Raw genomic sequence first — 25,863 nt, 5'->3', positions numbered from 1 at the left:
AGTTGATTTGTGTTTGCGAATGCATCCCTATGAGTCCGAGTTGTTCTTCCTGCATGCCAATGGGAAATTATTAAAATAATAAAATGAATTTGAATACAACACTGGTTTGTTCTCTGGAAAATAATTTCAGAGAAACATTAGAAGCACATATGAGGCGGTTTTTCTGTGGTAGAATATATTGACATTGAACATCCACAAGGCACAGTGTATTTGAAAAGCTGTTGACGCTTATCACTGTAGCCAGCCAGGCTACTTATCTTCCTGAGTGCTCGAATCTTATCCTCAGTGTGAGGCAGAAATGTATTGTGGGAAAGCATCTGGAAGACTGTCTTGTCAGAGACAAAGTGTAGCCTCCTCAGGTTCGGAGAGACTGCTCTGTGGGGCGTTTATGAGGAACCTCTCGCTGAAAGTTTTTCAGATTGATCAAGCTCTCTCTGCTCATGCTTTACTCCACCCGAGTTACTGCAGGGAGTAGTCCCCCCCGTGTGGATTGCACCCGTGCCCCATTATTTTTGTATATGGCATTCTTGCGTGAAAGTTGATGCCGGTTTCTAGTCTCCTTTGATTTTTCTCAAAGGGAATGACTGCTTGAGGAAAAATCTGCCATCAAACACTCAAAGAAACAGACAGAATTTAGTACTGCTTTTATTATCTGCATACACATGTTGCTGTTTGAAAGTGGCTTGCTCTATTCTCTCTAGCCAAATGTACACGATGACTTCATGTTAAAAACGGGTGCACAAATGACAGTTATGTATATATATAGCAGACCATTTTACTCATGAGATAAAGCCGTTTGATTACATTCACCATAAGAATACACCATAAGAGATAGAAAGAAGTATAGGTTTCTCTGCGGACAATGACATCGCAAACCAGCATGCATTGTAGAAACAGCTTGTATCTGTGCTGGTCTGTTGACGGTAGCTTGTAAAATGTAACACTGCTGAACAGCTGGTCACCACAGCATTTATTGGAGAATTAACTACGCTGCTTTTGCTTTCTCTTCACTTAAGCAGATACTGAAACATCTTACGATATCTTGGTCCCATAACCTTTAGTACTTCAGGGAAATTGCAATGCTGACGTGTCTATCAGATCATAAAAAATCACCTGACAACAATCTCAGTGAATTAACATTCATCAGAAACACAAATAGATATTTAAAATTAGACCAAGGGCGGGATATTCAGGTGAGAAAAGAGAAAGGAAGTGAATATAACCCTACAGGCTATATAGTAGAGACTGATTGACATTGAAGGTCAACTGATAAGACATGCTTGGACAAATGGGGCCAACATCCATACTGTGTGATACTAACTCATCCTTTGAGACTTCACAGAGTTGTATTGTATCTTGTCTTACACACTGTTCTTGACCCTGTTCCAGTATATGCCTGCCAATCATTGGGATCTCAGCAGCGACTGTGCAAAAAACAGCCATGCATGATGGAAGCGATAAAAGCGATGCTACGTCACTTGAGCTCCTTTTCTTGCCTCAGACAAACATTATCAACTGTAGTGCTGAGTCTCCTTTGCTGTCATCGCCACCCCCGTACCCCTCGCTGAGTGTAGCATGCAAGAAGTCAGTCTCTGGAGAGGTTCAGGAAGCACAGGGGACCAGAGGGTGGAGAGGGGGCACGGTGCTGTAAAGTGCCTCAACGTCGCTTCATTTCCCCCATTTTAATTGGGCTATCTAAATGCACCCCCGGTTTGTCAATACCCGCCAGGGTCCCAGATAAAAATGATTTGTCTCACGCATTCGCCGGCATGCTCCGCTGTTCCCCTTAGAGAGCGTGCCCCGCCAGTTGTCAGAGTGTAATGGGAGAACGCTCGTTGTTTTCCATTTTCAACGTGTAGCAGGAAAACATGTGTCTTCCTCTCTCAGTTGTAACCTTTTCGTCTCGTTCCTTTTTTCTCTTACTTTTATTCTGAATGTAAGTAACAAGTCAATATAGGTATGCAGCTTTTTGCACCCAGCCCTTGGGATGCAAATAAACCCAGAGGCACAGGGACACGTGCAAAGATGTGCATGCTCTTCGCGCATAGACACATGTGAACAGGCACGTACACACACGGGCGCTCGCTGAAGGTCAGCAGCGTGAAGCCAATCTTATCTGTGTTTTTATGTGCTCTGTTTGCCTCTGTCCTTGTCTTTTTCACACCTCCTGTCACCATGTGCCACCACCTTCCCTCTCAACGCTCGAGACAGTGTTATCTGCAGACAGTCCTGAGAAAAATTCAGGGCCAAAAGTGTGACCTTGGTGTTTGGACTGTTGAGCTGAAGTATGATGCTCACACAGTGTTTGACTTTCTATTCCATTTTGTATGTCTGAGATGCATTACTTGAAATGATAGAGATACACATATAGTGTTTCTCTATCTCTTTCTGTGCAAATGCTGCTTTTTATTCTCCTAACTGATGGATGATAAACACAATTTGGGTGTTTGTGTAAATACATTTAGTCTGATTAGATGTATATCTATATATATATGTGTATTCTGAGCTCTCCCTGGAACTGATCATGTCTTTAATCACAGGCTGAGGATGAAGGTGACATTTATCATTTGAAAGTGCCCTTCACACATGATTGTAAATTATATTATGTTCCATGTATGTGATATAGATACCATCCATTTGCAATCTGGTGGTGAATGAGCTAATAGACAAACAACGACAGTAGCCAAGCCTCGGTAAATTGTGAATCGGGCTGGGAATTCTGAGCTAACAGGTGTTGCCCAGCTGTGCTTTTCGACATGATGACATAGTGCCGGTCTTAAGAGCCCATCAGCAGCAGCACACTGACTTTCACAGCTCAGTGTTTACGACACAGGTCAGCATTTTTTCACTGGCATGCAGCCAGAATTGTGTTCATCATTGACCCTGGCAAAAGGAGAGATAATGTGGTTTTGTTGCCATTCAAACGCTTTAAAATATATTACTACAAATAATATGATCAGATGTAGTTTTTCAGTGTGTTTCAAATGCTGTATAACCTTGTAGAGATACATATCATTTATTCAGTCACTATGTGCTCTTCTGACCCAGACAAACAAAGTTATTTTCTTACCTTCCAGCTGAGCCTTGTTAAAATGTTTTGGCAGACTTGTTAGATGTTGCAGACGGATATATTGATAAAGCCCAGGGCAGCTGTGAATCATCCGATCCTACCGCAGTCAGATGATGACTGGAGCTACCACAGCGGAGCTAAGTGTCTTGTCAGGTGTTATTCACCTACAGATAACCCTGGAGCTGTGCAACAAATGTTTTCCATACAATAACTCACAAAACAAAGCCTGAAAAGCCAGCAAACAACATCCATCTCACTAAAGCAATGTATCACGGGAATCTATGGAGTGGGCCAGTGTTATCTGACTGGCTTGAGTCAGGGAGAGGCCGGCTCCTTCAGATGGTTGTCAACCTTTTTTCTTCAGTCTAATGAAATGAGCGGGGGATGGGTGGTTGTCACAATGTTATACATTCTCAGACTTGGTAGGGGGTGTTACCAAGTCTATTCAAGCTTTGTAGGGGGGGGGGGGATAGAGATAAGTCCTAAAACTGCTTGAGCTACACTCACTCGAGACAACTGTTTTAATCTTGTATAGAGGGTTACTGCTGCACTCCATCTGTGTTGTGAGTTTTACATTGCTCTAAAACGACCTTACACTACAGATGAAATGTTGTGCAACTGACACACTACACTACATTAATGTGACTGACGATTAATTTGTCTCTCCCAGTCTGCTGTTAAGACCACCAGCCAATCATCTTTTCAGCTACCTTGTACCGCGGCGTGATTCGTTCAGCGATTTGATCTCAGGTGAATGTGACATTTGAGTTGGCAGCGATTCTTTAACTCCCACAAAAATACTTTTTCAACTCTCCTCAGGGGTGCGTGGGTGTGATAATTATTCTCCAGAAGGTTCTCTCAAACTCTCGTGAGCAAAATATGAGAGGTTTCCAAAATACCCAGCTTGACTGCAGATAGTTGTGATTCAAATTTGTGGAAGCTTTTATAAATGATGCATACTTGAGATCCCATTTTCCTCTTGGTAAGATCAACACTTCTATTATATATTTATACCGTTTTTTAGGAAGTATAAATTGAATTGCTTTTAAATCAGATGACCCAAATCCCATTTGTTCTCAACTAGAAAGAAAGTTAAAGCAATCTTTTCTCTCGCTGAGAAGTCAGTTGTATGCACAGATCTGCTGCCTGCGGTAAACTAAGACTGTCTCCCTTTGTTAACAACAAAGAGAAATGTAGAACACATAGCAATTCGCCATTTCCTTCAGCAGATTTCAAGCTTTCAAGGCTTTCAACATTGCTGCTCTTTATGCAAACCTTCATAAGTGCTTTTTTAAAATATCACGCTGAATATCTTTTGTTATATGTTATTGTACTGAACGGTCTCAGCAGCACTTGCCTGTTTATATCAATGGGAGTTGCACACGCCAACAATATGTCAAGTTTATTTTCCCTTGCAGGAAGTATTTACATGTTATGATATAGTTGTAATGAGCAATTTAATTATTAATGCAACATGATATTATAAATGGCTTCATCTGAAAACGTTTCTCCCGGACTAGGGCTTGCAGCGTCAGCAATGCTACTGATATATAGCGAAACCCATCATTACATCGAGGGCGATACATTGTCGAAGCATCGCTGCATGAGTCAAGTTACAGTCCACACAGTATTATTGGGATAAATGAGCAAACCTCTCCCCAAGGCCCCGGGGCCCTGTGATCTATTAAGGCGCTGTCGTCTCGGATGGTGAATCTCAGAGAGTGAGAGCATTTTTGGGGAAGAGAATGGTTGTGCTGACGTCCTCTCTCACTTCAATCCCTTGTCCTTGTAGGACGGAAGAGAAAAAGTGCACCAGAGGCTGACTTGGCTGTTCCTCTGAGCTCTGTCATAAATCCAACTGAACATTTCTGAACATCTGTTGTGGATGATTAGCTCCACGGCTAGCAGAGTTTGACCGGAGGGAGTGAGAACCAGTGTGTTTGGGAGTTGTGTGTGTGTGTGTACTCAACGCCTTGCTGATTTAAGAATGGGGATTTTACATATTTATTTCCTTCTGTCTTTTTGTTGCTTCTTGAGCAAGAGAGAGACCCTTTTTTCTAGCTCATTATGCTCAAATCATGTTACTCCACAAGCTATATTGGAAACGTCCCGTGGGAATGCTTGCATGTTTCAAGGTCACATTTTGTTAACCCTGTGGTTTCAGTAATAATATCATGGCAGATTGATTTTAAAATATATGCATATTTATGCAGGAGTCCCATTCGAAACAGGACCGACGGGTTTAGACTCATGTGATCACTTTATTTTTTTTCTTTAATGGATTTTGTATCGCTTCTTATATTTATTTGTTTATTAGGCACAGAGCACATTAATAAACATTGTTGTAAATGTGCCATTTAGCCGAGAGGTTGTTTTTACTGTGTAGATTGTGGACAGATGTTTTAGAGACACATTTAAAACAAATATACGATTTAAAAAGGACATTTTAATCAATAAAAATATGAAACAAAGAGGACAGGACATGCCAGACCAATTAAAAAAATAAGTAAGAAAGGCAAATTGTGATGCATTATCTGACACTAATACAATTTCATGCACATTAGAACCTGTAAAGATAAATGAAATATTTTTATGTTATCATATATATATTTCTGCAAAATATGAAAGTACAACCCATAGACTCTATCAATAGTGTTCACCTAATTATAAAATTAAAATAAATATATTTAATATTGTACTTTTTAAATAGCTTCCCTTTTTTAGTTTAAGATAAGTCTGCATATTAGGTCACATGCTTCCCTTGGGAGCTGATCAATAGATAACACCTAATAAAGTATCTCAGCTGCAGGAATACATAACAACACGTGTACTTTTACCTGAGAGCTTTTTTTTCGCATGCAGGTGCACGTCTAAAACGTTTTTTATTGGTCAGGGTTCAAAAAGGTAAGACCCTACAGCCTCCTCCCTCTCCACACTGAAATTTGACACCGGTGACATCACAGGGTGGGTTTGGCTTCCCCCGGCAGTCCCTGAACTCCCACTCAGTGTGTGAACAAGCTCTGCCTCAGAAGGAGCTCTCCCCCCAGCCACAATTGCTCTATAGCCACAGCTGGAAACATACTGCTGGGGAGCCAAAATATCCTTCCTTTGGTTTAATGAAACGCTGTGAATGGAATAACTGAGCACGAACTGGAGACTACTTTCGCTCACACACTTTTTTACAAGACGTCGTTCAGGGATAATCTTTCTTGGATACCACTGGAGTTTCTTTTCTAGGATTTGGATACTCTTTCTCTCTTTCTTTGGAATAAGGAATACAACGATTTATCTATAAGTGGACCTAATTGAGATGCATTGGTAAGTGTGAATTATGTACCATATAGTTGTTGTTACCTGTCACTGAAGAAAACACAAGTTATTACTTGTTAAAAACATATAAGGCACAGGTGCATTCTGAAACTGGTGTGAGTTTCTTAGTCCCTGCACTTTATTTGTCTATCCCTGTTCCTGTTTGTGTTCTGAATCTTGGGATATACCTTTTACAAGATTCCTCTTATATTAAAAGTAACAAAATAAGATGATGTGATACACTTCAATGGTCAGGTATTTTCTTAGAATTCTTTTGTCCCTTTTTCTTTTGTCCTTGCTCACTCTTGCTTGTTAAGCCAAAACAATAGTTTAACCTCGTCTTGGCTTAGCTCTATTGGCTGGCTCTCTGGCAAATTGCCCTGTCTGGTGCGAGCCCTCCCCTACGTATTCAGAGGACTTTGAATAGAAGGGCCATAGAATGTCCCCTAGCTACCGCTGCTAAGGTGAGGCGCCCTGCCGTTGGACTGCATTAGGCCTACACCGAGGCCAAACAACCTGTTTTTCCAGTTATCTTTATCTCCCTGGGCAATCTGGAGGGTAAAGTTTTCCGAGACAAGAATTCCAGTAAGAAGGAGACACTGAAACACTTTGAGATCCAAGATAATTGTAGAGTAATCACAAATGATGATCTTTCACAAAGTTTAACCTGTGTCTTAAAGTGTGATTTAAATGTTTAAAGTGTGTTCCTTTCACTGTGATTATCAGCTATACGCTTGTTGGAAGATATTTAACTTAGAAGCTTTTTCACCTTCATTTTAACAAAGAATGTAGTAAATGATCCCCTTGGTTGTAATTATGTCTTAAATCTCTTGCTCATTTTCAATATAAAAACCTTTAATGCTTTTATGAGAAGACTTTTGGACTCAGTTCATCTCGTTCTTGGTCATAATAAGTGTGGTAGTTCTTGCACAATAAGCAAGTTGCTCAATACAAGGAGCCTGATGTCAGTAGGAAAATATCCTTTTTGCAACTTGGTCTTTTCCATCATAGCTGTCTCAAGCTTTCAAAGAACATAGTGTGGACAGCAAGTCAGTCTCCTTTAGTTTGGCCTATGAAATGGCAAGATTGTCTCTCAGGTCTGCCTATCTGCAAAGGGCTTTCTTAGTTGTACTACAGCTTAGATAGCATTTTAAATGAATGTATTGTTTATGTTTTACCTTAGTTAATGATTCAGCATGGCAACCCAGGGTCCATAACACACTGCTGTTAGTCCACTCTTGGGGTAGTAACTGAGACTTGATTAAACAATAACCTTGAGGCGAAACTTAAGCGGGACACTTTGTTAAAATGTCTGTTCAGCTGTTCAGTAGCATAAACAAACAAGACAAAAAACTGTCATCCATGGTTGTTTGTTCAAACAAAGCCAAACCCTATCCACACCGGTCGACCTGCAGGTCGTCCTCCTTCACCTCCACCAGGGAGGCCGCTGACCCTTCATTCCACTTTTACGACTTTGCTGGAGTCACTGTGTCACCAGTAATGTTCTAGAGAAACATTAAGTGACCTCAGGAAATAACTTAGCAATTTGTATACCAATTTTCCTTATTAAGTTCCCTAACCAAACACAAAAAGTATCCTTCACTTAAATGACTACCTCGTCTGAAGTCTTTCCTCTTAAACAAATTACTCTGTGTGCAACAGTCAATCATTCAATTTCTCTCCCTATCGGATTCCTCAAAAGTAATTATGGGCAGAGCATATGGATTTTTCCATAGAACTTGATTTCTCATCGTCGTTGAATTGGGTGATGTGTAATGGCCTGTTAACGCATGATGGATCTGCTTAATCACTGTAGTCCCAGTCGGGACATGAAAGAGGTTGCTTACGATCACAGATCAATGTCTGTGAAGGCGAATGTGTCAGTGGAGCCAGACATTTGTATATGACAGAAATGGACAGCTTTGGTTTGGTTCTAAAAGTTCAAAGCTTTGATGCAGTACCTGAAGTATAGACATATTTATTATTAGGCCTCAGACCTTAACATGCCAGCAGAGACTCATTTGTTTCTGTCTGAAGAATTTTTGCCCATTGGTGACAAGGTTGTGAGTAGTTGTTTAATGATGACAAGGCTTAATTGTCAATCCTCTGTTCTGTACTAAATAACACGTCCATGCTGGAGGGGAGAGTGTGGCTGATACATCCTCCGTAATGTGCAATGTCAATCAAAGGCCATCGTCTGTGAGATGTGTTAGCTGTGCTGATAGTCACTGTTTTGTCTCAGTTGTTTCACTTCTTTCTTGCAGCCGGTCGCTCATTCATTGTGACAGGTGCTGAGGAGAAGGTTCAGAAAGAAGGGCTTCTATGCCACTAAATTCAGCCGTGTTTTGACAAGAACGTTTTTCATCTGTTGCCCCAAGCAGACAATTTGTTTGATTGAACTAAGGGTGTCTATGTTTGACACACATCTACACAGGCTTGCTAAACACACGTTAAGGTTTTGAGATCTTATCCAAATAAACAGGTTTATATTAGAGAAGGTGATGTTATTTTTGTTGCCAATTAGTAAAAAAAAAATTGTTTGTAAGAGCTTAGTACATCTGTGGCAGTGTGCTCATTAGTGTCTTTAAAGTGGATCATAATGCTCATATGTCCTTGTCTGTGCTATTTTAAAATGATATATTCTAGTGTGCATTCAAATGTCTCTTTACATGTAATGCCCAGTTATAGCAAGCCATCTGATGTAGGTTTTCTGCTAATAGCCTTGCCCCTCTCATTTAAACCTCAGCTCTATGCAATACAGCCATGAGTTTCTCAATGGGAACACAAATCCACTTTCTCAGAGAGCACATTTCCCTCCTTGCACAAAACTCATTTCAATTCCACATCATCCCATTACGCCTCCACATTGATTGAAACATTCTCCATTTTCCAGGGCAGCTGCAGTTTCTGTACTCTGTATATATGACATTGCCAAAGCTTGTGTTTTTTATATGTGAAATGTACAATGAGGCATGTTAGAGACATACAGTGGTCATGGTACATAGAATAACTTCCATCTTCCATCTTAAATCTATTCCTCAAGAATTGGAAAATACTATGAATCATGCATGTTGCTCCGTTCCATCATACGTTGTTTTTTTATAGCATTGAATTCCTGCATGATTCGTTGCAAAATATCTTATAGCTTTTTCTCCAGGAACCAGGCCGCATGTGTTGCTACTGGACAGCCATTAAAAGGGAATTAGAAGTCACACCTTGACCTAGCTTCTGTGTGTGAGTGGATAACTGATGCTAAACTGCTGTAAAACAAATAAAATTGAATGAAGGTTTGATTTATTTGGTGCTTGGATCGGGGAGTAAAGTCATGTGGCTGATTTATCCCTCTGCCTCCACCTCCGCCCTTGTTTGTTCAGCCTCCCAATTTCTACAAATGCCTGGCTTAGACTCGGCTTTCTACTTGATTACTTTCTAAGACCTCCTGTCACTTCCTCCCAAGTTTTGACTTCTTGTTCAACAGTCCACTCCCTGTGATCTAAGTAACAATGGTTCCTTACTACAAATAAAATATCACATAACGGAATAATAAGTCTTGGATACCCATACACAGAATTGGACATACTCCTACTGCTAGCATCTGAGAGTATGGCATGTACAGTATGTTGCATGTTTTACAGTGGGATGTATTCAGCATCATTTTGGCTTTTGTTCATCTGGGGGTTCACCCTCGAACACAGGCCGTGACTCCTCTTCTTGCAGAACTCTGAGGTCCCTGGCTTGTTTTGCGGAGATGGATGAAGATTCATTTGGTTTCATTATAAAGCCTGACTTATTTATAGCCTGCCTGTGCAGCGCAGCGTCTGTTGGCCCACTGTGGCCCTGTAAGGATGCTGGGGGCTGAGGCGTTGATGAAACATTCCTGTGTCCGGGGGGTATTCTCTGTGGAGAGCAGTGCTTGTTTAAGGGAGGGCAGCGAGGTGACAATGCAAGAACCATGGGCAAAGCCACTGAAATCTAATTCCACAAGCCCTGCCTAGCTACAGAATTCCTGTTTAAAAGCGTTCACCAATCACAAGTCCTGCACTGTGTGGGTGTTGGGCTATGTAACGATACCACATAGTCTAACAACTCAGCAGAAACTCTATAATGTGATCTGGTCCTGTGAAAGTAGTTACCACAACAAAATGGAAGAGGGAACGTTTCAGCTCCCCTGAAAAACACTTTCATATCTTACTTATGTACACTTTGGAGTTTGGAGTTCCACAGCACCAATCCCAAACCTTTATCTGGAGATCCCCTTCAGCCTCGGAGATTACCGCTTCACACCCCTGGAGCAGGGATGCTGTCTGCCTGGTAATTTGATGGCTAATCCCCAGCCTCTTCCCTACAAATCTCTTCCCTGATAAAGGGGTTGCTTCTACATTAGTAAACATGGCAGACTTGACTGCCTAGGCTGACAAGAGAACTGGTTGAGAAAAAGGGAAGTAGAAGGATAACCAGTTCCTTCTTTATAGTTGGTAGAAAAGCCCCTTTTGCACCTCATGATTGGAAACTCAGATTAATAGTTAAATCATGCAAATGCCTGTAAGGTTCATGGAAAGGCGATGTAATATTATGTACACGGTAAATAATGCATAGTATGTGTTTGTACATGTTGAGCAATGCATTAAAAAAAGGCCTTGGTGAAGGAGATTTTAATGGTGAGATGTGAATGTATTGCATTATGCATACAGTAGAGTTGCCATATAGCCAATTGTTAATGCATTACCTTTTTTTTACCCGAATATGTTATCCTGAATGATCACTGCAATACTGCCGCGTCTAGACACGATGGCTCACTTAAAAGGAATTCACTTTCTCAGATCTTTCTTCACAGGCTGACACTGGACCCACTTCGTGACCAAGCGCTGCTAGATCGTAGACTGTAATCCCCAGAAGACCTTTATTGCGGCGTGTTAGCCCATGCCCCCTAAATGATTTCTCTTACCTTGAGGTTTGTGCACCTCCTGTGATTGTGCATCAACAAAGCCTGGGAATCCAAACTGACGCCTCGAGCACAAACATGCTCCATAAAGTTTAACAGGGCCTGGCAAGATAGCATTTAACCAGTCTATGGAATGACTTCATCTTGATGACTGCAACATTGGCTGTGATGGCTTTTCATTTGCTGACCTGACAGAGGCACTTTAGGTGTCAGGGCGGATCAGGTGGGGTGAGTGACGGGTCCTGTCCTCGCTTGTCTTTCTCCAATGTGTAACGCCTGGTGTTCGCTTTAATCGTTGTCAGAGAGTGGGATGAAATGTCAGGGACAATTTCGTTATATTTCAGCAGGCCACTAAAACAACACAACTTTTCAATTGGACTGAAGTGAGACCTCCAAGTTCTGCGTGTTTGTGCTTTTTATGAAACTTTCTAATCATGCAAGCAGTACACTTTACCCACACAGCTTTGAACAACACATATAGTTTGTATTATTTACTCATAGCACTAGCTCTGCTGTTATCTAGGGCTCTTAATTCCGACTATACATCTGATTGTTATTCCGGGAGTGACCTGATTTTTAAGTTTTACTGATTTTTCTATAAATGGTACCAGTTCATTCTCTGAAGATAGCATCTCTGGCATCTCCACTTATAATTTATGCTCTTATTTCATAGAACACTTGATCTAAATAGCTTGATTGGATGTATTCATACTCTTGGGTAGATTTTTTGTGTAGTGGATTTAACAGAACAATTTGATTTGTCAATAAAATCCTGTGTCTCATTGTCAGTTTAGAATTTCTCTAACTGGATGTCTCTGAGAGATATGTCTATCCGTGTGTGCAATGTGTGTTGTCTGTGTATGTCTTGTTAGCCAAGCTGCTGAACAGAGACTCTACACTGGTGGTAATTGATAGTCTGGAGGCTGTCTCAGCTGCAGGTAAATCCTATCTGCAGCTGTACTGTGAGGAAAGGGGTGGGGAAGGGGATAGAGTATAAATAAGTTCTCCAAGGACTTAGGATTTCAGAATAATTAAAGGGGATGTAGGAGGGGAAAGAGGACAAGATAGCATAGCTAAATGACAGGGTGGTAGTTGGAGAAATGTTTAATATGTCAGAGGTTCCTCCTCTCATACATTTGAAATTTCTTCAGGCTGCATTATATTCGTGCTTACCTCACGTCATCTTTGCTCAGTAGTATCCATTGCTTGCCTAGTACATAAGGCTAAGTGCAGAGGCTTGAGCGTGGCTTCTGCCTCTTTTAAAATGTTTCCATCAGATTGACAGAGAGAAATTCAGCCCTATGCTTTTCCCAGGGAGATGCACTGTGAGAAAGTAAGAGAGCAAAAAGGAGAAGAGCACAGAGAGATTGGTCCCAGTGAGAGATTCATAGGTAGTAATGAGGGCGTTGTTGGAGTGCAAGTTGTCGTGTTGTGGCTCTGGCCTGTCAGTATAATGGACCTTGCTAGTCAGCTGGCAATCGATTGTACTGCTCACAACCTGGTCTGCCTGTTGTTCTTCACTCTTCCTGTCTGTCAACCTGACACACAGAGATGGAGGACGAAGCAGAATCCTCTCCCAGATGACAGATACAGTGTCTAGATACTTTCTCATTACCTGAAAGGTGGCATGAGGTGAGGTGTGAAAGACGGCTGGTCTGACTCGACACTTCTGACCAATGTAACTTCCGGCCAATATAACTTAAGGTTGCATTAGAAAACTTTTCCCAACCGGCTAATCCAAATGGTAATGCTGGCGGAACACAACCGGATTGCTTTCCATGTTTTTCGTATATCTTACTCGTAACAGCAATTGAATATAATTATTAAGATAAAGATTGTCATCAACATTATTAGAATGATCCAATTACATAATCTGGAGACTTAAAAATAATGTTTTTTCTTACTAGTCTAAAATAATGAAGAATACAACTTTAAACTGCTGTGTGTCCACACCCCAAATATCTGAAATGTAGTGGTGATACATAACATGACATTGCTATCACACATTTAAGAAGCTGGAAAAAGAAGGTATGGCCCATTTTCTTCAATATTTACTATAATGATAGACATTGATCATCAAAGTTATTGTTATTTCTTTAAAAAATATCTGCCTTAATTGAAAAAAGCTAATGTTTTCAACGTCTGCTTAATAAATAACGTACAAGTATAAACTAATAATCAAATGTATTCTCAATTGATTTGCCAGCAACATAATGAAAATATTTTGGGCCATTTGTTACCAATGGAGTATTGTTGCTCTGCTCATCATTTAGGACAAACTCTTGGATTAGATGGTAAGTCTAGACAGTAAGAACAGACATGTCAGGTTTGTTCTTAGTTTAGAAGCTGCGTCTTTTTAAGTTTTTAAGAGAGCTGTACTTGTTTGATGAAGATGGTCTAAGCTGAGAATCCCTGCTTCTCTTGCCCTTTATCGACTTGTCCCTGCATATTCCACAGTCATCTCTTTCACATTTTAAATCCCCAGGCCTCCTGAGAGCAATGGGGATATATGGTTCCATCTGTTCCAACAGACTGGCTAGTGGCTCAGACAGAGAGAAAGAGACAGAAAAGGAGACATGGCCACCAGTAAGGGAGAGAGAGAGAGAGAGAGAGAGAGAGAGAGAGAGGAGGAAACAGGGAAGGAGAGAAACACAGACTGACAGAAAGACAGAATGGCTTATTAGAATCTGCCTCTTTTCACTAGTTGGACAGTGGCTGAGAGGATAGCCGTCCTGAATAAAAGGCAGGAAAGAAGTTGGATTAGGATTTAGGGATACTCTTTTTCTCCCCAAGGCGACTAACCCATGTTAAATCTGTCTTAGCTGTTTCTGGGAGACCAGGAGTCTTGGGTTTCCTTTGTGTAACACATAGGTGTTTTATTTTAAGACTGATCTTAGAACAGCATATTTTATGTGCCTTTGTAGATTCCTTCAAACACATTTCTCACCTTCTTTCTAAAAAGGACCTTAAGCTTTGCCCTTAACACTATCAGGTCCAATGTTTCTGTTTCCCACCACAAAACCCTGGTTGTATAGGAAGTGCTTCTCCCAAGTTAGTCTAACCCTTCCCAGTGTCAACACTGGGTTTGTTCCTCTGCACTTTGGACCACAGAGGGGTTTTTTCTTTGTGTATTTGACATGCTCTGTTGTAGGCAGGAATAATAAAGCCATTGTGTCAATATAGTGTACAGTTTCATCTGCACGTACCAGCTCTGACTGAAGCAAAGTGAATGTAGGCAACACTCTGTTGAATAATTATTGTTGCTGAGACAACAGTTCATCAGAATGACATTTGCATACGGTAGATAAGGATGTGCTCTCATGCGTGCAGTTGGACAAGCGTAGACCATAAGCACAGTACCAATGAGCCAGTAAGTGACCAGTTCTTTGAGGAATATATGCTTAGAAGTCTACCTAATCCTTCCAATTTAAATTGTCCTTGTATTTTCTTAATCACTATTAAAAAAAAACATGTATGTACAACGTCAGCACTATGGATAAACTTTTGTATAAAAATAACTATTTTTGAATTAAAAAACAAGACCAATCATGATATGTGTATTGGATCAGACTCATAATAGAATATCCTGAAATTTCAAAAGTGCCCTAAAGCAGTTCTGCTCATTGAGTTGCATCATTTTCTCTAATTACCAGACGGATCAAATTGATGGAAAGGGTATAACAAGTTCTCGGCCAGTCTCACAGTGTGCATGCCCAAACTTAGTACAAAGTATGTGGCGAACAATTACCAGAGTTGCTGCTCTGTGTGAGCACTGGGGCCACAGCTTGGTTCTCATGTATGCCTCTGTAGGGTCCCCTTTGACCAAAGAGCTGCACTCCCAGCCCGTTACAGTCACTAATCTGGCCTGACACCAAGCTGATTTACAATACCCCCTACCCTAAGCACTGGCTCACTAGAGGTAATTGATTTAGAACAGTATAGAGACACCTGCTGAATAGCATGAAGCCCTCAAAAGCCCCTTCTGCCATTATAACAAAGTTCAGCCAAATGTCCTGACCTCAGTGTCACCTGTATAAAATCAAAACATTTAATCCCAAAAGTGTTTTCGCTGTTGAAAAATAGTAGAAGCCTTGCTTACACAGTGTTTGAGTTAGCATTGGAAATCCTCCTTTATTCTACCATAGCCTAAAATGTTTAACTTTTCTAATATTTCTTCTCTTCGCGGTAGCTAAAGATCCAGACATATGCGTGGATCAGGGTTAGCTTAAACGACTGCCTCCTTTAGCCCATCTATTGATCCAATGAGCTCTGTATTTGCCAGACTTTATGCTCACATGCCTTCACTCTGTTTGTCTTTTACTGGCGGAGACAAGGCTTTCTGCCCAGGGGGTGGTGGGGGTGGGGAAGTTGAAGTCTTGGTGTTAGGAAGGGGTGGGGATGGGGGGGCGTCCATGCCTTCTGTGCTGCCTGCCTAGTCATTTTATGGCACCATCTGTCCACAAGCAAACCGTCAAGTGGTGACGTGTTTCACATCTCTCTTGCTTGACAGTGTGAGTTTTCCTTTGATATATATGCACATCTGCTGTTGAGAAGGCGTCCCAGTTTATTTTATTAATTTAATGTTTGGCCATAGCTGAGCATCATTCTTAATTATGCAGTAAATCATTTGAGGAATTCTCTAAATTGTAAACAACTACAGACGTTAACATTTTTCCTCAGTCTTTGAACTAGTGCAAGGATATTGGCTGCGTTCAATTTTTCGAGACTCAGAATTTAATACAAAGCATTATTATTTTATTATTCTCCATAATTTTTGTATTGATGCCCTACCTTGGAGGTTCTCCTAAATAATAATAATAATAACAACATATTTAATTTATTTACCTCTTTCAAAATAACGATTCGTCACAATAAATAGAGATAAGAACCAAAGAGAAACAATAGAGGGAAAATTAAAAAAAGCAATATCAATTATTCTAATAAAAAATGTCAAAAGATTAAAGGGGATAAAAATGAATAAACAATACAAGTTTGTCTTACAGTGCTTTGGAGATAATTCATGTTTTAAGAAAGGAAATGTTAAAAAAATTCCGATGACTTCACGAATAGACCATTTTAATTGGTTAGTTTTCTGTAAAGAAGGCTCCTAAGGTTGGTGCTGCTTCACACAAAGCTGTTTCACACACTCCATTGTTCCAGATATGCACAGCGTTGCTTTTATTTGATGAATGTCTTTTTTACATTGAGCCTGTTGTTTGATTTATTGCCGACCCCGTTGCCCGGCACTTTGTAGTGCACGCCATTTTCTCCTTGTTCTGCAGCACGACATTGCCAATAATCACTCTCTAATAAATTCAAATGGAAGTGGCACTCTGGTATGTCTCTCCTACTCCGTGAAATACATATCAGTGTAATACACATCACCTCTCATTTCAAGATTGATTTGCAGCTGAAAGGATTGGTAGCCCCCCAGAGGTGATTGTAAATCCCACTTCAGCTGCAATTTATGGGGGTGCTTGAGTTTTGTTAAATGTTCACTCTAAAGACTAAATGCCAATCGACATTGTATCATATGGGCAAAGCCAATGTGGGATAGTCTTCCTGTTGAGGAGCAAGTTAGGAGCTCAGGACATTTTTAGCAACATTAAGTTGCATTAAGTCCTAACCCTTGTGCGTCACCGATTATATCGCAATGCGTCATCGGGCCTCGGTGTCACATGCTGTAAATGTCTGCATATATTTCACATTTATATAGTATTATTATGCGTAATAAGTGATGGATTCATTTGAGTCATCCACACTGACACTTTACTCATGTGATTCATTTATTACATATTATAGGTCAACAGAATCAGGCCCTCTTACTTTCTATTGCTCAACTTCAGGAAGTGCTTTTATATGTTAAAGGTGCCTCTCAGTCTCTCGATTCGGCAGTAAAACGTTCACAATTAACTCTGTGGAATCTGCTTGGAAACAAAAGTGGTGTAAAACTTGATAGGTCACGGGACATTAGGCTTTGTTAGGTGGATTTTGATGCAGGACTCTAACAAAGACACGCACCATCATGTCTGTGTAGACAGAAAGGCTTTCAGAGTTGGAGGGGAAAACCTCATTTTATAATACGGTGCTCTTCGGGTTGCAATAGTTCTCCTGGGGTCTTGCGGTGTGTTTTTATCATGGAAGTAAAAAAGCACCACAGACTAGAGAGGGTTGGCCTTGGAGGGCATGGAAAACTAATCAGCAGCCAAAACACTGCTGTCGAAATTCAGCTTGTAACAGTGTTTATGGAGCCGTTGTAGCCTGCGCCAACACAAACCTCTCTGGTCTGGGTTTATCACCTCCAGGGACGGCCATGATTAGCTCCCCACACGGCTAGCCATATATCTCAGCTGTCCCCCCCCCCCCCCCCCCACACACACACTCAGGATGACCCATTAAACAGAGACAGAGAAAAAGAGAGAACATGAGTAGGAGGGATGGAAACGATGGAGAGCAGAGATGCTACCTGTAGTTAGTGTAATAGTAGTGTTTACTCAGCCTCTGCGCTCTCTCTGCACAGCTGTGCCTTGTTTCATCTGGTCATTGTCAGTTTGTAGAACACCAGATCTGTATGGGTGGCCACTCCCTTGCCACACACACTGGGGGTAACGACTTGAATGACAGGCACCTGATGTGCGTGGCAAACGAGCAAACAGGATAGGTGTGTGTTTTTTGTGATATTCCCCTCCCCTCTGAACTCACTCAAAGGCGCTTTTGTCCTCCACAGTTTACCGTTCAGTATTTTCCAACCCATTGTGCCTTTTTTAATTACTTCACTAAACCTCTTAGTCGTCTGCCTATAGCGTACATACAGTATACGTCACGCACTGCACTACTGAGAAATCCCCAGACACCCAAGACTCCCCTTGGTTGGGGTCATTTTCAATATAATGACCTTCTGTTATCTTTAACTGTCTCTGTGTGTTGAAATTGCTATGACACCATAGTGTGTTCTGTCTATTTATAGGATATATTGACAAATTAGACATAAGACCCAATGCTGCACACCATAAATTGTGTTTAGCATGTATCCCCATACAAAACCCTATATTGTGTTGATATTAGCATTAGCTAACCTGCCTAGGAAGATTAAAGCTTAGTTGTGTTATACAAGGCATTTCCTTTGCCTATTCTACTGGTTATGAGTGTAAATGAGGTCAAGGGAACTAACCATTATTTGACTTTGTCTTAAGAATAATTTTCCTATATCCAGACAGCGTGTTCTGTTACCAATGAACTAGCTTAATTGAGCCTACATAGTGGCTGGGGCAAAATCAAATCCCTGAAAATGGCTGAAAGAAGGAAATAGAAATACTTATTTTCACTACAAATGTTGCTGAGGCTTTGACCTCGTCACATTATTTCCCTTCTCCGTGTACCTTGAAAGTAAGTGGTATTGTGCCAGGAATCTCTACTCGGCATCTACAAGTAAATGCCAGACAGAATTGTGTCTAAATTTAGTTTGCTAGAATAACATCATTTTAACATTGGTCGATTCAAAAAATATGTAGACGTTTTGCAAAACTGGTTTATGAAATATTAGTTTAGCCTGTGCAATTCTGTTTTAATCTGTATAACATTTTACAAAGCTGTAAAAATAATGACGTTTCTGAATTCATTGTGACACATTTTGTGATTATTAATAAGGATCTCCATTTCTGGTTGAATTAATCTAGAGGATAATTTGAGCCGCAATTATGCAGTGCTAACTCTCTCATACACACGTTCCTCTCTTACTCTCACACCACCCAGGCTTCAGAATGAAAGCATTAAAGGTAGGGTAGGTAAAAATGGAGAAACCAGCTCGAGTGCGCTAGAATTGGAACATATTTGAAAGTACGCAGCTGAAAAAAATCTTCCACTTCCTTCAGACTTCCTCACAGAGCCCCTCCTCCAACACACACGAACGCGCACATGACCAATGAGGGCACGAGATAAGTTTGTGCACGAGATGGAAGGCTGACAGGCAGGTAGGCCATCCAGTTATTTTAGCTGGCCCGGCTCAGATGATTGGTCGTGCTTTTTGCAGCACTACGGCGTCCACAGATGCATTTTGTATGTATTTATTGTCAAAGCATTTAATATATTCATTGCTATCGGGATGTTAAGAGCATTCCATGGAATATAACAAAAAGTGTTTCTGAAGTGAATTACCTACCCCGCCTTTAATGAGACCGAAGCATTCACATCCAATCTCACAAGGGCAGACATCCACCCCTACATGTTCTTATTGTTTTTCTCTCACTCTCCCACATACTTGCAAACAATGTCTTCCTGTGTGCTGAGCCACTTGCTCAGATTTTGGATCACACTGAATCGTGTCCACGTTGGTGCCTTGTCCTTCTCTCAGTAGCACTACCGCCACAGCACTAATACACACAGTGGCAAATGTGGTCCCATAGTATTTGTGTGCAGCTGGGAGGCACCAGCCTGCACTGGGATAAATAAGCAGCTATATAAATAAAGAATAAACCTCGCTCTAGGAATTTGTCTCATTGAAGATGAAAAGCATCTGCCTCTCTCTGGCATCTGCTGTAAAAGATATCCTTCCACAGCCAAGGGTTTGGAGCACGACGAGTAGCCAACTCTATCAGCCTCACTCACTCTCTACCCACCGACATGAACCAACGCAACGCTGCCGTACATAAAAATGAGTGTCAAAACAAATGTGTCAGCCAACAAACTTGTACGAGTTACACTCATTTTGCAAAACTAATTTAGGATATTAAGTTGAAATGAAAATAGGGCCTCAGTGTCTTTAAATTAGGGTGGGGGTGTGCCCACTTTTATTTGGCACCCTAAGCTGTGTATTTCTGTATCTTTTTCATCAGCAGACACTAAACACCCCAACAATGAGCTTCTTTCTAATTAGCAGGAAAGGTGAATTAAAAAGGGGGATCTGTTTTTCCAGAGGTTGTAAATGACTTCACTTGTTGGTATTTCTTAATGTTCATGCAGGGAGTAGTTTAATACTCCTTGATAGGATCACAGCTTGAACTTTCACTGACGATAGATGATCTTGGCTGCACGCCTTGTTTTGGAAATTCCTTAGATGCAAGGTGTGTTGCATCGAGATATTAGTTTAGGAGACACGAAAGCCAAAGGCACATTCCTGTAAGACACATTGATGAAGACCTAGCCGTCGAGGACACCTGTCTGTATGTCTGTGCCCAGGTGAGGCAGCCGCACCGTGACTCACGAGCATACCTGCCAACATTATTCTCAGCCATGCTGTTTTTTTCCCCCTTTGCCGAGTGACTTGTCGAAAGAGGTTAAAGCAGAGCTTAGATGAATAAAAGGAAACTCTTGAAACCTTGCTTTCCTAAGATCTCTGTCAAGCAGAGTGTTTCCCTTGGTTCACAAAGAGAATGGTCAAAAGGTGCCCGATGTGTGCATTTTTCCACTTTTTCCACACTCATTGAAATAGCCACATGAGTAATGAGCTGTTCAACACCTTCAGAGGCTTAAGATTAAGAATGGAACAGGTTTGTTATCCTCAAGATACTGGAGGCATTGTGTTCCTGACACTCAAACTTATTTAGCTGAGCTGAATGGACTGAAGCTGACCGGCCACCCAGCTAGCCTCAAGATATTCTGCATTTTGGGCGCTTCTCTTTCTCCTCTCACAAATATCAGCAATCACCATTGTTCGGTTGCCACAATAAACTCGGCCGTGAGACAAAAAGAAGAGCTGAGAAATATTTCAATTCAATTCCAATAGGCCTCTTATAAAAGCTTTATACAGAATAATTGTCAGGAAGCCCTTGAAGACAAAAGAAGGCTTAGTTTAAAACTTTTAAAACTTTTCTCATTTTAGTTCATTTTTCTGAAGTCCTCTGGAGATACTGCTTTAATTCCATCAAAAGAGAGATATCTATCCTTACCATATTGTGGTCTGCTCTACAGCGTTATGATTACTCATCACAGATGGCCACGGGCAAGAGTGTAGGGATAAGAAATGTAGTTAGCTCAATTCATGGGGATACACAGTTACTTTGTCTATAATAGCATTAGACGTCAAAACTGCAGGCTGTAACAAACTTAGGGTCATATACCCAAATCTAATCAGCTGGCTTAGTCATTTCCTACACCAAATCTAATTCCTAAAAAAGACAAAGAACCATGCTTGTGCAGTTTAATTTGAGGGACAGCCATTGTTTTGTGTCTCCACCCACTACTTAAGAAGATGGGCCAATGCTTTCTGTTTTATTGCTCGGTTAATTATGGTTAATTTGTGGTACACCTGCCGCCGCTTTGTTGACCAACTATGTGCCCCTCGGGGTGTGTTGTAAGTTAAATGTTTATGTATGAATATATGTTGTCATGTGATGAGATCATGGCACTTTGTGTGATTTGAGCCCATCTGGAAGACACGGTTTCAATTTCTTAATGGAGAACATTAAGTGGGCGGGGGTCCTCAGGGAGTTCTGTTTAGGAGCTCCTCTGGGTTTTTAACTGATCCCCTTTGTGGGAGCATAGCTGAGGATGTTAATCCTGCGTCCTGACCTCCCCTTTGTTCTTTCAATTTCTTCTTCCCATCATTTCTCTCTGCTACATTGTACTGCATTTGTTTCCTAACTCTTCCGCTGATGTAGTTAGCGTGTTACATTCGCTCCACTTGTATTGCCCCCGAGCAGTATTTTGTTGTGGGTATAGGGTGCCTTGTTGATCGCAGATCTCAAGTGTTGTGTGCTGTTGTTCTCTTACAAGGGTAGAGTAAGGGTTTCTTACAAGTATACAACATTTCCGTCTCCTTTGGTTCTGCTCTGCGACTTGCTTTTGATATTTCTGCTTTACTGTGTTATTATGCTCATTCAAATATATGCAAATGTGTAGTGGGTTTGAATACTAATGTTTCTCTTCTCCTGTTGTGCATGTGTTTGCTCTCGCAGGTGTTAGTCTTTGATCCTGTCAGAGTGGGACGTGTCTAGCAGGCGACTGAGGAGGGAGCAGTGCCAACTTGGAACATGGTGCCTAATATTCACCTGGCAGCGCCCCTCCTGCCCAGAGGGGCGTTGCTATTCCTGCTTCTACTCACCTGCTTGGTGTTCTCCTCTCATGCAGACAGTAAGTAACCTCCTGCCTGGTATTTCTATTTTTGACAGTAAGAGCTTTATGCCCCTCACTGTATCCTCAACCAAGGTTTAAAAGCAAATTATTTTCTGAATAATTTCAGGTATATTATTTTCCAACAAACACCTTTGTAGACATTCTCCTCATATAAAATAATTGAACCCACTACATTGTTGCACATGAATTAACTGTAGCAATATTCATGGAAACAAGCTTTCCTGCTGTGCAGCATAGAGTTTCATTTAAAATAGAATATGAATTGAATTAACATTTGGTTTCTTTGGTGGATTCCAACACACAGAAAGGGCAGCTTGTCTAACGCATGTCCCAAAGTATAGAGCTTTAGCATTTGCACAAAAGAAAGAAGCTTACAGTGCACATCGTGATGCCCCATCGGCTGTCAATCTGAATGACGGTTTTGGCGGCACGAAGCCGCTCAGAAAGATGTGTCACCATCGCTGCGCCTTTGGGTCTCGAGGGCAGCCAAGAACTAGAAGCTGGGGTCAGGGACAGAATTAATTCGGCAGATGACCTCACCTATAGTGCTGTCATGGGGTCACTGTAATTCAATTATACCCCAACCCCTCCCGTTCCCCCACCCGACCACAACAACTGCCCTGTGCTTTCATACATGGGTCCGGGAGGATTTGTTTTCCTGTACCCTTTGTCTTGTCTCACTCAGCGCTGGGTTATCATCTTTGTCCCAAGCGGCTTGTCTAGAGTTTTGCACAATATCAGTGTGATGTTGAAAAGTTTCACAGATGTGTTCTTGTGGTCTGGGAAGATTGCTTGTTCGGACTTCATAGTGATAGAACTAAAGTGGAAATATTCCAGGACTTTTTAAAGGGGGAAACTTCACATAGTAATTCATGGGAATACATTGGTAATAAGAAAAATACAGTCGAAAAAAAGGGTTAATTGATTTGGCTATATCAGCTTGTCATTTGAAGATTGAAACAAGCCCTGTCCCATATTATAAGCAGAAGTGAATCCTTTGTTTTGTCAGATAATTCCATTTATCTCTGAGACACATACAGTGTGAAATGACCCAGTTTGGTTTACATTGAACAACTCATTCGAAAAATGTATGTTTTAAAATAAGGAACGAATAGAAATGAATTAAGCAAAAGTAAAACAAATGGGTAATCGATCAAGCTACACTCTAGAAACAGTGAACTAACAAGACCTAGCAGAAGCTGCTTAAAAAAGTATACTTTGTTTAAATCAACAATCCACACGGTAACTGAGATATCGTTGAAATATACCAAATCTGTTCACTCCAGTAATATAATCCAAACTGACATTTGTTAGTTTGTTTTTTGGCTGAGACAGAGCAGTAGTGTTGGCAGTAGTGTGGGCGCCACATGTGATCGGAGAATGCACTGTGCAGGCAGAGGGTCAGGGTTTTACTGAATTCCTATTGAATGGGATACAGCCAAATTATTTGTCCATGCCATGAAAGGGTGCGCATCTGAAGGCAGTGCATAGTTACAATTACATTTTTGGGGTTACTTACTACTGTAGATAGGACCGGACCAAACCTTAACTGGAGCATATTCTTTTAAGAGATGATGAAGAAAAAATTAATTTTAGGAGCAATGAAGGTGGCAAGATTTTATTTAGATGTGCTGAGTCTGTCAGATGCAGAGTGTGGATGGTGCTCTTATTATTCAGCTGGCTGCTATTGTATATTAAGAACATGTGCAGGATGGCTTAAGCAGTAAAACATATTGTAGAACATATTTTATCTTGGTGGTCTCATTCTATCTGATCACACATTGCTAGACGGAGCAAGCTAACATGTATTTTACTGTGTTCAGTGCTGTGAACTACCGTAGGGGTTCATTTGAACAATGGTCTACGGTGTTCTTACTTTTATACATCTAGTCTTTTTGTGATCTGCCTCTTTGTCTCCATGAGAGCAAGATTACTCCAGTCTCTAATTTCAGTAATCATATCATTCACGGATACAAACCCAGAGCCGAGCATTTTAATTAACAGACAAAGATACTCTTCTGTGACAAGCTGGCACAGGCAGTATGATTGAAGATGCACTCAAACACTGATACATGAATGAGGGCCTCGATACAAGATATAATTTAATTTTAAAGAACAAACATATAAAGACTTATAGAAAAGCCTGGCTGTGGTCCGAGGTTAATCTATGGTTGTAGTGTAATGTAAGCACACATGGGAAAATGTGTAGACCTGCTATTACCCAGACTGTAAAGCAAACAGACATAGAATTAAAATAAGACAGTTGGGGGGCAAAAATAACACCTACCACTAATAGCAGGGTTGGCTGCATTTGATGCCTGTAATTTGTATGCAACTTAGTTATGTGAACTTGATAGTTCTGGTTTGGATTTCCTGTATTACAGGGCAGACACCAGACAGATATTATGGGTGTGGTGCCTGGCAAGTTTCTGATTACATGGTCTGGTGTCCTTGTATCCCTCTTGAAAAAGTAACAAGCAAAAGCAACCACAGGTAGCAAACGTATGATCAGTGTAAGGCCTTATCCTCACATACAATCTATAGGTTATTCAATTTACATGGCATTGTCTGCCACTTTATTACGGCTACATTTCAAAGGTTGTTGTCAAACAGTTTGTTAGTTTTTTATAGTTAAGATGGTACAATTCGTCATGATTTGGAAATAAGTAGCAGATATCCTCCACGAGCACTTTCAATGTGATAGCCTTGTGCATCATTAAATGATATTGTCATTGAGTAGGCACACAATACAGTGTGATTACTGTGAGTGCTGATCACAGACACACCATCGATCCCCCGGGAGCCCTCCTAATCAACCAGCTCCCTATACAGCCTCCTGTACACAATAGGCCAGTGGCCCACAAGGTCAGCCTCAAAGTCATACATAGCCAGCACTTAAACGTAATGGTTATCTTTTTGTAGTGCTGTCATTGTGAGTTATTTCCCTGCCTTTAATAAGCTTTTGATGTATGTGTCTCTTCTGGTGCCTCTCATGTTATAATCTTGGGTGGCTTTTCGTGTGAGGTGCGGCAAAACCACCAAGTCCTGTTCTTTCCCCTCCGAGTAGCAAGAGGATTACAATGTGACCATAATGAACTTAATACGTTTATGTGAGCTTTAAACCACTGTGTCATGCCACTTCCTTTTATTGTCCTAATTGTGTGTCCTCCCACCACTAACAGTGTGCGTGTTCTGTAGTGTATTTTATTGTCCAATGACTACACCACTAAGAGGTTTCCCATTGGGCCACTATGACAAATATACAAGTATTCTGGTTTTGGCAAACTTGACTAAAAATGTTAGATATGTATACAAAAATATCCAATTACATGGCATATCTTCAAAATGTATATTTACAGTATGAGACAAGCTCTTTATATGGATTTGGCAAATGCTAGAGCTTATACAATGACTGATGTGATTGAAGTGCCAAAGTGGTTTTGAGAGGGGTGCCCAGACGGGGGGCTGGGGT

The 25,863-nt window shown here is 40.9% G+C and overlaps 1 protein-coding gene across 25 annotated transcripts in view; it reads left to right on the top strand.

Moving 5' to 3' along the window:
* LOC307020878 (receptor-type tyrosine-protein phosphatase F) overlaps positions 1 to 25,863 on the top strand; it is a 169,299-nt gene that overhangs the window by 40,101 nt on the left and 103,335 nt on the right. For 24 of the 25 annotated variants that reach the window (XM_079652549.1, XM_079652544.1, XM_079652555.1 and 21 more), the window contains exon 2: positions 22,214 to 22,388. In XM_079652549.1, the coding sequence (XP_079508675.1) occupies positions 22,289 to 22,388 (100 nt within the window). In that variant the 5' untranslated portion in view covers positions 22,214 to 22,288. Of the gene's footprint in view, positions 1 to 6,096; positions 6,389 to 22,213; positions 22,389 to 25,863 lie in introns of those variants that run through there. The other variant, XM_079652542.1, reaches the window with a different exon arrangement.

This window comes from Notothenia rossii (assembly GCF_949606895.1).
Source record: "Notothenia rossii genome assembly, chromosome: 9".
Lineage (NCBI taxonomy): Eukaryota > Metazoa > Chordata > Actinopteri > Perciformes > Nototheniidae > Notothenia > Notothenia rossii.
The sequence above is the reverse complement of the archived record's forward strand: the minus strand, read 5'-3'. Positions and strand labels throughout refer to the sequence as shown.